General features: G+C 34.1%; 1 protein-coding gene across 3 annotated transcripts; it reads right to left on the reverse strand.

Annotated features, from left to right (window-relative positions):
• Positions 1 to 445: 445 nt before the first annotated feature.
• On the reverse strand, positions 446 to 13,583 carry LOC106080009 (rab-like protein 3). Of its 3 annotated transcripts, none has more exons than XM_013241288.2 (8): positions 13,307 to 13,583; positions 10,349 to 10,440; positions 9,881 to 9,998; positions 9,675 to 9,777; positions 8,530 to 8,680; positions 5,761 to 5,832; positions 4,742 to 4,838; positions 446 to 2,436 (listed from the first exon to the last, which is right to left on the reverse strand). In XM_013241288.2, exons 1-7 carry the CDS (start codon positions 13,350 to 13,352, stop codon positions 4,761 to 4,763), a joined length of 660 nt encoding a protein of 219 aa, XP_013096742.1. In that variant the 5' UTR covers positions 13,353 to 13,583; the 3' UTR covers positions 446 to 2,436; positions 4,742 to 4,760. The 3 variants fall into 3 exon arrangements, with proteins under 3 accessions (XP_013096742.1, XP_013096741.1, XP_013096740.1); XM_013241287.2 differs by having other exon boundaries at positions 4,717 to 4,838; XM_013241286.2 differs by having other exon boundaries at positions 4,809 to 4,838; positions 13,307 to 13,579.
• Positions 13,584 to 14,761: the final 1,178 nt, after the last annotated feature.

Consider the following 14,761-nt stretch of genomic DNA (forward strand, 5'->3'; position numbering starts at 1 on the left):
AGAATCCCGATAGTCTCACATGACTAAGCAGTCCTAGGCGTGATCTACATATTCTCCCATAACCAACACAGACATAAGCGATTAACCGTTTAGGTTGTTTGTCTGTCCTCTGCAGTAGATTTCTTTTTGTATCAAATGTGTATCCCGCCGCCAGCTGTCTCGTTCAGATGCCGCCTGCAGCTCCCTTCTATTTCAGTTTGCACCTAAGCTGTTCTTTAAAACCCGTTTATTTCCCTTTTTCTATATCAATTCTGCAAAGTTTCAACTTGATCCGTGAATGGGAAGTGGGAGAAATAAGTACTGTGTTCATACAAGCTTTGTCATTAGAAAATTTCTGCTACCAAGGAGGAGTCAATGAAACACTTAGTGCCATAATGAAAGTTGATAGGAAGATTGATGAGAGTCCAACAGATCCACACATTTGAATAAAAAGCTTGAAATCCTCCAAAATAAACATCACTTTTATTACAAATATTTACAGAAGAGGTATACAAAATACAAATTAAAATACACAGTATCCATAGTAACATAATTCTCAACTACTAGTCCTGTCATTCATCATTCCCTCGTGTCTTCATCTCAAGTCTCCTCTTTCATCTGTCATTCCCTTCTTTAATACAAAGTACAGGTACTCCATTTTTTTTTCTTCTAAAAATAGCATCTTAACCAAGTACATCAGTCTCCCACAAGCATATTCACGTAAACATATACATACAAACACAGTCCATTAACCCTTAAAGTGCTGAGCTATTTTACAATGAGGGCATACAAAATGGAATTGCAATTCTAATGTTTGGAGACCACACGCGCCTTAAGGGTTAAAAAGCAGATACATTTTATTAACTAAAAAAAAAAAACAACTCAGGCATACCAATCACTTAAAGACTTCAGTTGAACACACAGGTTAAGTAAAACCTCAACCCTCGCCTGGCATTAGATGACAGTATTTTGCGTTAGATTTATTATATTAATGGAGCCCAGTGACTTTTAGTGGGGATGGGTTAAATCTCAAACTCCCCTCCACACAATCATGAAATTTGGTAATTGTAGTTTAGCTTTAGTTTTATGATTAGGGAGAGGGGATGTAGGCTCTCCATAGCCATGGGAAATACTGCATTCCTGATTGATCTTCCCACTCAAAGACAAGCCTTATTATTATATGATTTGGGAGACGAGATCAACATTCTCAAAAACCCATGGCTGTGATCATGGAATTTGGCAATAGTAGTTTTTATCTACATTTTTTTGAGGGGGATTTTTAAGCTAAGATAATCCACTGGTTGATGAAATTTGATGAATGTAGCTTTGCTTTTTTTTTTTTTTTATTTGGTGGTGGTAGTTGGGGGGGGGGGGTTAAGCTCAAAACAGCCATTGGCTAGGCTCATAGAATTTAGTAACTGTAATTTCCTTTAGTATTTATTGTTTGAATATTTTATGAATTTAGTTCTCCTTTAGTTAAAAAAAAAAAAAATTACATTCACCAAATTAACCCCTTCCCTGCGTGTGTGTGTGGGGGGGTTGAATCCAGAACATCCCCCCCCCCTCCACTACGCCCATCGTACAATATGTGTAGTTTTAGACATTATTTTTAATAATGTAATCTACATAATAAATAAAATGATTCATACATACACAGACACTTTGTATAACTGACATACACCATTGTAGACAGACACTTTGTAACTGACATACACCATTGTAGACAGACACTTCGTATACTTGACATACACCATTGTATACAGACACTTTGTATACTTGACATACACCATTGTATACAGACACTTTGTATACTTGACATAGACCATTGTATACAGACACTTTGTATACTTGACATACACCATTGTATACAGACACTTTGTATACTTGACATACACCATTGTATACAGACACTTTGTATACTTGACATACACCATTGTATACAGACACTTTGTATAACTGACATACACCCTTGTAGACACTTTGCGTAACTGACACACCGATGAAGACAGACACACCAACGCTCCAGATGGACACATGCAGATAGCACATTTTTTATTAAGTGCGGCATGAAGGAACCCACACTCAGAATGAATGTTTAACTCAGGGGTTCTCAACCTGTGGGTCGCGACCCCTTTGGGGGGGTCGATTGACCATTTGCCAGGTGTAGCCTAAGACATCGAAAATATGGATTGTTATTGTCTACTCTTCTATTGCTGTATGTGTGTGTGTGGGTGGGTGGGGGTCGCGGCAGAGTGGGGGATTGTTAAAAGGGGGTCGCCGAACTTAAAAGGTTGAGAACCACTGGTTTAACTGAACATAAAAACACTGACCAAGTCCACACCCCAAAACAAATGTTGAACACAATACAATACAATGCTTTTGTCAGTCTGTCACGTTAAATCAGTCAGCATGAGAAGCTTTCCACATCCTTCTAGACTGTTGGGGGCTGATGTGACCCTGGTTAAAAAAAAAAACAAAAAAAATCAATAACCCACAAGCTTCATGATGTAAGATCCAACTTTTAAATAGACGATTAATTCTAGTATTATTTCATATTGTTTTTATATAACAAGTTTTGTTAAAACTTTAGATATGAAGAGCTCCTATTACACAAGGCCATGCATCTTCATGCAACTATATATGAAATGTATGAGGTAGGACTAATACTGGAATAGCTTAATCGGTTAAAATTATATATGAGTTAATTATGTTAATCTTTCATTATTGTTGAAATTTAAACGACTGCTGGGAAAAAAAAAAGGTCAATGAAATGAAACAAAAATTTAATTCAATTATTTTGGGCTGAGAATAAACATGTTTCAATGTTTAATTTATTTGTATCTGTTGACTTGTTAATTCAGTTTCTGGCTATTAATTCTTTAATTCTCTAACAGCTATTCGCCAATAAATGTAAAATGTTAGAATATTAATTCATACAAGTATCCCCACAGAACTGTTACAGATTACACCAAGATATATTGTTATGTTTGTTAGTTTGTTGTCCTTCAGTTTACAAATCTCATTAAATATGTACCATCAGACTTTGTGGCATCCTACCAATACAGACAAAAAAATAACCTAGATAAACCCAACTAAGAGAAATGTTACAAACGTTAAAAAAAAAATTGCATTACACCTGCTTTAACTCTTTCTCTCCGTAATTATTTACCACATCTGGTGGAATCAACACTGGTATCGTCAGTTAGGAGAGAAAGAGTTAATAGTTTTTTATATCATATAAATATATAATGAATATATAATTTTATTGTTTTCCTAATAAATTTATGGAAAAACTAGATGATGGTTTTTATAGGTAGGTGACTTAAGTTCAACCCTGTTTTTATGATGCAACAAAATTCGAAGACACACAGTTTGTTCTATAAAATGTACGACCATGCTATATTTAGTTCTAGCTTCAAAAATAGAATGGAAAAAGTTCAATCCAGTGCATAAACTCAGTCTAGTTCTATAGTATCAAAGACTTGATAACAATTTTGATACGATATAGCAATGATAATGAGTTATTTCTAAATGCTGCAATACAGTGGAGACCCGATAGTCTGAAATGACTGGGACCGGACCTATTTTCTGTATGCAAATATTTCTGATTTAGTGAAAATTTGTTTCCTAAAAATATCCTGATTTCGGTTTAAGTAGACTTTAAGATTACTGATGTTCGGATTCCACTGTATTAAAAGTACTTGACCATAACACATTTTCAGTTAGCTAAGCTAGTGAAAAGTGCCTATGCTACTCAATGTAGTCCTGAGAATTGTACTAACACAGGTTTGACTTTCAAATTTGTACTTGAATAATTTTGATTATTTTTATGTTTGTCTCAAGCTATAAATTATCTCCCTTGAAATGTCCCACTGGATTTTACTACTTACAATTAAAACCATACATTTTAAAAAAAAATTTTTATTTCTATTTCTTAAATTAAAAGTAAAGTAAAGTTCCCCTTTCAGACCTTGCATCTATAGAGCAGATGATGTTACGGTCATCATCTGTTTCTTTGGCCAACAGTTTAAGAGCCGGGTGTCATGAGGGCAATACAACGACCAACCACCTTGACTTTCCCCAACTAAAGTCAGTTCCAATCAGAGTTGGGTGGACTCAGGGGCGCCCTCAAAATCACAAAATTCAAAATCCCAGTCTTAACCTATATTCGAACCCAGGACCCCTGATCGGAAACCAATCTTAACCATTCATGTTAAAAAATTTGATTTTCTATCTTAAACAATTAATGCTTTATCAAGCAGTGCTATCAGGAGTGTTAGAAAATGCTTACACACCATAAGATAGTATAGATCAAAAGCTTACTTAATATCAATATTCTAACAAATGATACTATTACCTCAGATTACTGTATTAGTTTATTAATTCAAAAGGCAGAAATTTAACTCTTAAGGAAAGCTGAATACAGAACTCCACACGAGTTGAGTTGAACAAAATTAGAAAAAATATCAAAGAAATATTTTTTTATAGGAAATAATTCAAACCAATTTTCAAACAAGAAACAAGAAAGTGTAGGGGAGAAAATCCATTCAATATCGTCTGTTCTAGATATCAGTTCTTATCAGTTCTTATCCTAAAATTGGCTATTAATAAATTTATATTCACAAAGCACTTGCTATGCTGTTAACATTTCTAAAGCTACATCAAAAATCTGACTACAAAAGCTCTTTAGTGCTCTGGACATGAAAGAGTTGCCATCACCAGTAAAAACAAAATCACCAAAGACTCGATCTGTAAGCCTTACGTAATGGCAGCCCCCGTTCTTAAAACTGGTAACCTTGGCGAAAGCCAATAGTCTCAGTTGTACTGACCTGATTGCTGGAGAGTTTGCGTTCAACTACCTGCGTCAAGTAGATGAAAAAAAAAAGTGAATTTACATTTGTAGAATAGAGATATAGATCAATGATTCAATGATGTAACGATTCAAGGGAGACTTTATATATCCTACAATAGAATAAATCAATGATATAACAGCTACATGGAACCTATATAAGTAGCACATAGGAAAAAATCAATGAAATAATTAAAGTGAAAAAAATACTTGCCAACATACTACATCAATGTTGTGAGTACATTCTCACGACATAAACATATAACTATTTAACAACATGGGATTAAACATGTAGCTTCCAAAGTTTTAGGTTAAATAATAATAATAATAAACTTTATTATCCATAAGGAAATTTGTCTTACAATTTGTGCTTTATAGGCCATTACATAAAAAAAAAATTAGAACTAGAAAACCAAAATATACATTCACACCAAACTCACTCATAATTTACATGCGAAAAGTTTATATCAGATAGTTTCTATTTAATGATTTGATTGCCAGGGGAACAAAAGAGTTTTTGCGTTTGTTTGTCATTGCAATCTGTGTCTTGTATCTCTTTTGTGAAAGTAAAACCACAAATTTCTTACCCAAAGGGTGGTTTTTTATTTCTAGAATCTTTTTATATTTTTTATGAATGTTTGTCAAAAACAGCTGTCCAAATGGGGTTTGTTTTTTTGCCAATGACTTTACCAGCAGCATTTAGGATTCTATGAAGTTTATTTTTAATGTTCAGATTGCCATACCAGGCAATGATATTAAAGCTTAGAACATATTCAACCCCTTTCGCTAACATTAAATGAGGACATTTTTCTAAGTAATCGTAATCTTTGCTGCCCTTTTTTGTTGATATAATCAGTATTTGCAGTAAAATTTAATTAACTGCACAATGGCACATTAAGAGAAAAAAATAGCAAGAAAAAATGCAATCCTACTTTGTCAAAAAACCTGGACAGTTTGACAGCATTGGTAGAACCTGGAGCTAAATATTTGACTTGCCAACTATCCTGGAATATAAAATAAGACAACAGAAATGTATGAAATAAAAATGTAATGTTTTTTTTAATTCACATACTTATATATGTCAGAATCATTGGTATACATTTATTGCCTGTCTATTTTTGTTGTGTTTTCACATTTATATTGCATTCCTCATTAATCTTAGGACTTGAAGACAAGCCTTATTATTACAAATTTAATCTGAAAGCTGTTAAAAGAACAAAATCACATGATTGTAATTTCAATATGTAATCAGGTTTTTATTTAGGATAATCCATCAGATGATATCAAAATTAAATTAAATTATCACACTACAGTGGATCCCTAGACACATTGGCATCATGGGAAATGAAAAGACAGATAAGCTATCAAAGGCAGGTTCATCTATGGAACAACCAGATAGACCTGTTAACTACCTCACCCTAAGGTCAATGTTAGTCAACAATCACAAAGAGGAGTGGCTCAACCAATGGGCATCAGGAAACACAGGCAGAGCCATGTACAAAGAAATGACTACAAACTGGACAGTATTTAACTTCCTCCCCCGCAAAGAACAATCAACAATTTTCCAACTAAGAACAGGACACACACCACTATTAAATTACCACCTGAACAAAATAAACTCCACACAACTCCCCCTCTGCAGACACTGCGCCCACCCCTTTGGAACCGTAAACCATATCCTCTTTGAATGCCCCTCCCTAATCCACCTTAGGCAGACCCTACTTCCACAACAGCCCAACATAACCAACACCCTGTAAGGCAGTGCTGAACAACTGAAGAAAACAGCACACTTTTTTTCCTTGGCACAGTCTGCAAAAGAGCTCCCAGCTCAGCAGCAATAAAGCTGGCTAGAAGAAGAAGAATTTAGGATACATAACTATTAATAGCTCAACACTGTAATTTTAAAGATTTTTAAAAATATCAACTGGGACAACCTAATTCACCAAACTATGTACTGAATTGGGTGTCTACATGTTAAAGCATGTTATATGAACTTTGTATTATAGCCTATAATAGGTCATTGTATTTATTAGAATATTAATTATTTTTTTTAAAAGATCATGTTGTGTGTTAATTTACTAACCAGGAACATAATAGTTATATACCAGATTAAATACATTTTGAGATGCAAGGTGTATGTTGGTATCGTTAAACAGATATTCAACAAAGCTTATACAAGTGGAAAAGATCCTCATCTCGTAATGCCTGAGTACAGAAATACCCATATAAGTGGACTGCCTTATACACATTTCAAGATATCATTCCAAATGACCCTAAACTGTTGATACTAATACTACCTGAGAACGCGCAGACAATACTTAATGAACGACCGATGAGAAATAAGATAAAATATTAGGTGTCTGCAAAGTTGCTGTGCACAACTATGATGAAGAGATAGAACAACAATCTTTTAGAACTACCCAAACAAACAGTTGTAAACTTACATATAAATAACTTATGATGCCAGTCAAGAAAACCAGGTGGTAAAGTGGTAAAGTCCCAAGGAGATACCAATCACAAAAACTTTAAAATGAACAAAGGGTTAAGAACATTAGAAGGAAGGATTTAATATTACTTTATATATTACATCATTGCTTGTTGTTTTGTAATAACGACTTCTCAGAATAATACAAAAGACAATGAGAGTTATAATCTCTACTCCAAAAAATATGAAGACTCTATTTACTCAGCATTGTGTGTTGTTTTAATTTATTTTTCTGTAGAAACACAGCAGCAGCTTACAAGATGCCCAATTGAAGGCTCTTACACTGGCCAAGAAGTGGTGAAATGGAGTTATTGTGTAAATCAATAAGTGAGCTCAGACAGACACAAACATAAAGGCACATTTCTTATTCTATATGCTAGGACAAATTTGCGCAAGTGCTCCTTCTTCTCTTGTGCTATTGAACATTGAATGGGTTGCCTGAATCAGCTACGAAAACCAATGATTTAGAAGAGTATAAGTCACTGATTAACATGCATGACTTAATTGACACATGGATACGCTTAGGACATAATCATTATTTTTAAGTAAAGTCGGTAATTATAACATAAGGGAGCTCACTTGCAACAAATTCCAATATTAGTTTCCTACCAGTCTTACCCCCACTTTCCTAAGTGGTGACATTATCAATCTTGAGTTATTGGGAATATACTATTAATTATATAATTATGTAATTTTATACAAGTCTATATCTAAATCTAGATATATTTAGATTATACAATTAGCTATAGACTAGATTTCCATTCTAAATCTAGATTTACGTACATTCTATTAGTATTTATAGGTGCCTGACATCGTAAAATATCTCTGGTTCTAGATCTAGATCCAGTCTAGATGAATTAGAACTAATCAATCAACTAATTCCCAAATAGTTTGAAGACTTCATATAAACTGACACATTGAAAGGAACTCAACTTTATTTAGATCAGTAAGATCTAGTAAACATTTAAAACTTTGCGCGTCAGTGTGTGCGGAAAAAAAAAGCGAAACTATCTTGTGGTAGAATAATAGGAGTCCATTTCCAGGCATTAACGCACGATTGCCGCACGATCTATGTATATGATTAGCAAGAACTACTTTTTTTTTTTTGTAGAGGTGGAAATGCATATTTTCAGATGATAAACCGTACTCGCAAGATGCGTACTTGTAGGCAACTCTGTATAAGTATAATTAATTTTTTTCCCTCCTTAGCACTCACCAGATTAAACTCATCTGCACCACACTCTTCTGCTATATGGGACAACTGTAAAGCATTTCGTTCTCGTAATATCTGAGCCGAGTCCACCTTTGTGCCAATGACTAATATCGGGATTTGGTTGCCGGCAAATTGTTCTGGATCAAAGTCGTAGCTGCAAGAAGAAAAAAACTAAGCATTAAAAGAAAAAGGCTATAGCTTGATGTAACAATGAAATTGGGTGGTGAATACGTGGCCTACCCCACTAGCAAAAACAATGGCGTGTGTGGTACGTATGCTGATGCAATGGATCCCCTCACATTGAGGAATCAGAGAAAACAAAGACTGACCAGAGGAGCATACAAGAGTGCAAAAGCCAGGATTTGTGAATGGATCAAGTCCAAGTGGTACGATAGCTGGGACCGTTTTAGCAAGGGACAGGAAGTCTGGAAAGTTCTCAAACGCCCAAACAGGAAGGATGAATGGTGGCAGCTAGACAGAAAGGATCAAGAAATTTTGACACGTTTTCGTATGGGACACTGTTTTCGTATGGGACACTGTCAGGTAATTGAAATAATTGTTCAAAATTTCAGCTTGATACGAGATGGGTGTCTGAGAAATCATGTGCATAATCTTTTTACCAGACAGACAGAGTTGATATAAGCTTTGTAAAAATTGAACACGCACAATAACCCAATATTAACTTGTCTCCCCTTTTAAAGGTTTTAAAACAAACATGTTAAACAGGAAATAAAGTAAAACTTTTCCTTTTATATTAACTCCCTTTCATTCTCTGATCTTCATGTTTAAAACCTCGAATGTTTGGAAAACAATGTGTAAGTAAACTGTACATCATGCGACACTATAATATCAAAATAAATAAATATTTCTAAATGTGTTAGTAAATAAATATAAATAAGTAAAATAAAACCCCAAGAATTAAAAAAAAAAAAAGACTATTTGAATACTGATATGAGACCATGACATATTGGCTCACTAGTGCTATTAGAGCATGGAATGGATTCCCTGAATCAGCCAGGAAAACCAATGAATTGGCAGAATTTAAGTAATTGATTAACATGCATGACTAGATTGACCTAGGGACATGCATAGGACATAATTATCTTGTTTTTAGAAGTAACATCTGTAGTTTATAAAATACAACTTACCCATTGGTAGGTTTTAAGTCGTCTTTACTTAGAGTTTCTGCTAACCATTTCCTCAAATTCTGATGAGACTTACGATTGGTTAAATCATGAACAAGAATTATACCTGAAGATTAGATCAGAATACAAGATAATATTGCAAAAAGAAAAATAATCAAAAAGGAAAAAAAAAACAACTAAAGATAATTATTTGCAACATAAAATTTAACCTTGAACTTGATGATAAAAGATTGATCTGCTGTTGGCATGACTAGCAGCGCCACCAATATCCCATAGTTCCACAAAGAAATCTTTTTCTGAAGGTGTACCTGCTCTGTATTCATGCAGCTGAAAAAAAAAAAAAAAAAAAAAAGAAATTTAGTCCACAGAGTAATGTCCAGTACACTACTATATGTTACAGCAAGTTTAATAGAAGCACAGTGAAAATGTAGTTAGATATTGTATCCATTTCTACTATGGTAAACAATTCAAATGTTGACCTCCTAGACAAAAAATTTGTTTCTGTAAATATTTTGTGTTTAACAATTCAAAATTTAATCTCTAGGTGAAAGTTGAATCGGGTTAAACGGACCACAATGGGATGCAATCATTCTGGTTCTAGTTACTGGCTGGTGGGATTAACCAGATGCGACTGTAATTTGTTAACTATTAATGTAAAGTATTTAATGTTGACCTACTTTCACTTCAACAGAGCAGCCGATGGTTGCTGTTGGGTTGTAGCATGGCTGATTGTGACAAATGAGATGAACGAGGGAGGTTTTGCCAACTCCTTAAAATTAAAAAAGAAATTTATTCATTAGATTTCATATCTAAATATTTTTTTAATTATCTAAAATTTGAAACAATCTAATTCAAGAACATGTCAAGATTCATATATCTGTTTTTACTCAAATAAATTTTAAAAAATTCACTAGATCATCTATATATAGAAAAGTATAGACCTATTTGCATCTATATTGTTATTGTTACATTAGTTACGCTGAGGTGGTCAATTGTAGTCAAACTGAATTTCCATTTGATTAGACCAATAAAAATGATCTTATCTATTATAGGTCACTAATTTAGATTTCTAAATCAAGATAATCATTATCATGATCATCATTTGTTCATTGACGTTCGCCGTAGGGGTGCTGTGACAATTCTTAAAACCAAATCCGTCAACGCTGGTCTATTCTTTTACGCTGTCCAACCAGTTTTTTCTTAGGACAACCTTTTCTTCACTCTTCCACTGTACCTTGAAGGATGACTTTTGACAGTGTGTCATGTCTAACAATATGACCAAACCAGCTCAGCTTTCATTGCATCACAATATTGAGGAGTTCTTCCTTTATGATTATGCCAGCCAGAGTGGTGACTTGTAAAAGTACAAACTCATTTGTCTTCTTTTCCTGGTATCTGATACCCAGCATTTTTCTGTAGCATTTACTCTCAAAGGCTTGAATTCTTCTTTCAGCCTCAGCATTCAGCATATAGATCTAGGAGTACAGAGACCACTAGCTAATAATACAGTTTTAATTTTACTTGGAAGCTGATGTCACGTTTTGTCAGAGGTTTGTTCATGACAGCAGATGCCAAACTGAAACGGGTTTTCATATTTTGTATTGATCCTCCATCTCTTGCTATGGTTGACCTTAGGTATTTAAATGAGTCAACATCTTCTAATCTAATGTATGGCCATTCAATAATCAATGAGGTAGTTCCTTATTTCTGACCTACTTTAACCAAAGTCACGTGATTGTTGGACAACAAAGAGGAGAATGGCATTGTCTTCCTATATTTCCATTGCTGTTGCTCCTCTATTTTTACGAAATTTTACATTTACAAACATTTTAAAATATTCAGAGTACATCAACAAACTCCCTGAATGTTCAAATAACTTTACGAATGTTTTCATAAAGGGCCAAGAACTGTTTAAGGATGAGTTTAAATTATCAATGATATTTCCTTTATAGTCCACAACAAGCTTCAACACATAGCCGATGATACATTCACATAGAGAAGAAGATGTTTTTAGAAACTTTCTTGTAAGATTAAAAAAAAAGCTTGGTATAAACTACACAAAACACACACACACACACATATATATATATATATATATATAGAGAGAGAGAGAGAGAGAGAGAGAGGCCTATATATGGGATAATATGCATATTAGTTGAAACATTGTTATTTTCATAAACTTCAGCTATTTTTTAACGTTATATATTTCATATTCCGGTTATTGTGTTGGATACATAATGTATTATTATGTTAATAAAAGTTCTATCATTTTTAAGAAATTCACAAAATGTTACATTAGAGTTTCAAAAATGCGTCGACGAAATAGATCTAGATCTATTTTATTACTTAGAAACCAAATTTAACAATGAAAGGGCGGGGTAAGACACAATTGGCCTATGTAACTGTAAGAGTAGATCTAGATTTATCCTTGACTATCAGATGTGTTATTTGTTCGCTAAACAACTGAAGCCTATTACGCACAAGGAAAACACATGGCGGTCTTTTTATCGTTTATAACAACTAGTCGACATATCGACTACACACTAGCCCTAGAGCTATCTGACCAATACACTCTGGTCTGCTGTCCAACTTTTAGTGTTCTACTCAAGTTCAAGTTTGTTTACTTTTGGGCAGAGAGGAAAAGGGGGGGGGGGGGTTGATGAAAGTGTTACTTTTTTTTTTCTAGGACTGGTTACCCGAACGCTAAGAACTGTATGTGTAGTCATTCATTGTAGATCAAGAAATCTTGATCTCAGTATGGCAGATTATAGGCCAACGCTTCGGTACCTTCTATCAAAGGTTTAACTATTTGTTTTAGTTGAAACTATTAAAAAAATGTATCTAGATTCTCCTGTTATTAACAAATTATAGTTTAGCGCTAATGAGTAAATTGAAACCACTAAATATAGACTTAAAACGCTTCAGATTCCCACTACAAACTAACTAAAACTAAGCACGGTGCGCGTTGTATACACACAACCACGTGACTAGGGGGGAATACGAAACTACCTCATTGTATGCACCATGGACCATGGCATCTCCTATTTATATAAATATAATTATATAAATAATAATCCCTTCTATCTTAGTCTCAATATATGTCTAGACATCTATCTATAATAATATATATTAGTTTGATCTATATCTAGACATAGATCTATATCATAATAATCAATATTGTCAATATTGATTATATTGACATGATAATGACAATGATATTCATTGAACTCTTCTACAGTCACAGTACTATAAGTTATAATTATATAACACTCAGTAACAAGAGTCACAGAGTCTAGCTAGATCTACTCGTTCTACTCACAGTCTACTGTGATAACAGTGTTGTGTTGTGTAGTACAAGATATAGATCTATATTAATATTAGTATATAGATCTAGTTACTGTATTATTTATATTACTAAGAGTCTAAAGTAAGTGACAGTAACTGAGTAAGTCTAAGTCTAGATCTCAGTCGTCTCAGTCGAGTCTGAATTATTTAATTTATTGAAACTAACTACTAAACTAGTTCAATCAGGATCTAGACAGTCTACTATTACTATTAGAGAAGATCTAGAATTAGCGATCTAGACGGGGATGCAATCGTTTTGCTTAGGTCAAAAATATAAACGAACAATTTACCGGAGTCTCCAACGACGAGAACTTTCACTTTGTCAATATCTGCCATTTGTGTTGACGTTGTGAAAGCTTATTGGGTATATCCGAACAACTGCTTCCGTCTCAAGAAAGATAATAAGTAAAATAAAAATTCACAATAATTAATGGTTTGTCTTCCTTGCATTAGAATTCTCTTTATTTTTATTAATGCACATCATCATAATGTTCTTCTGTCGTTGGGATGCAGAAAAAATGTAAAACAGAATCATAGAACAGAATTCACAATAATTATGAGCATTCACAATAATTATGAGCTATCTCCCTTGTATTTTTTTTTCCAAAATGGCGCTGCACTGTGACGACATGCAATTTGTGCTTTCATTAGTAATGCACAAATTGTAAGACAAATTTCCATACGGACAATAAAGTTATTATTATTATTATTTTAAAAAAATGCACATCATCCAAGTCTTCTGTCGTTGAAGTAAAATGCGTAGAACGTAATTATCTTCTTTTCTGAAGTAACGTCTGTAATAATAGATCTATAAGGCAAGAACAGATAAGTAGGCCTACTGTGACAGTTCAGTTCAAGGGACATAATAGAAAAAAAAAACGACAACATTGACATAATACCGCCATTATCAAGGGAAATAATACAAAACAGTGACAACGTTGACAAACAATGTCAACAAAAATTATGTCATTGCATGAGGCTGTGTCTTCTTTGGAACCGGCAACGCATTTAAATAACACTGGTTGTAGCTCCATACAGTTAATACAACTATCGAGACTATTGTGATGTTTTATGTTACATATAGAGATTTAAATAAACTTGAACAATTCTTGATAAAATAAAACTTGATATAACTTTTATTAACAAATATATATGAATTAAACTTCAGGGTAAATATACGTCTAAACATAATGTAGCTCAGTACTAAACACGCCCTTTCTGTCTTGCGTCTCTGATTCATCTATCCCTGAACCATCACTCACGTGACTTCTTAACAGGTCGAGAGGCCAAGTGCGCTTGAACTTGGCTTGGCTACCTAGAAGGGGGCTCGAGGTTCGACACCCGACTCGGGCAGAGTTGTGTTTACTGAGCGCCTAAAGGCAGCATGGAAAACCAACTCCTAGATACCCCCTCCCCCCCCCCCCCCCAACTGGTCCACAATTGAAATTGGACCAAAGCGCTCTGAGCATGCTATAAGCATGAAAGTAGCGCTATATAAAAGCTATAAATATATATGACAGACAAGCTCGCTGTTTCATTATTCTACACCACCAAAAAAAAAATAAAAAATAAAAAACACTCCCTATCCTCGTTATTACCTTGGAAACACATGCATACACTCATAGCAGACGTGATCTCGTTATTTTTTTTCCCATAATTCTTCTCAAGCCATCGCCGCCGAACCAAGTATAGTCTCTGTTCAACCTTTACGGAAAACTGCCACGTCTTGCAAGCGCAGTTGTCTG

Source organism: Biomphalaria glabrata, chromosome 6, assembly GCF_947242115.1.
Source record: "Biomphalaria glabrata chromosome 6, xgBioGlab47.1, whole genome shotgun sequence".
Classification (NCBI taxonomy): domain Eukaryota; kingdom Metazoa; phylum Mollusca; class Gastropoda; family Planorbidae; genus Biomphalaria; species Biomphalaria glabrata.

What these genes read in the sequence shown, in the direction of transcription:
- LOC106080009 (XM_013241286.2), bottom strand. Translation starts at nt 13,352, where the DNA reads ATGGCAGATATTGACAAAGTGAAAGTTCTCGTCGTTGGAGACTCCG. An exon ending in CTTTTATCATCAAGTTCAAG is followed by an intron (nt 9,778 to 9,880) that starts GTTAAATTTTAT and finishes TCTAATCTTCAG; the next exon opens with GTATAATTCTTGTTCATGAT. An exon ending in GACTTAAAACCTACCAATGG is followed by an intron (nt 8,681 to 9,674) that starts GTAAGTTGTATT and finishes TTCTTCTTGCAG; the next exon opens with CTACGACTTTGATCCAGAAC.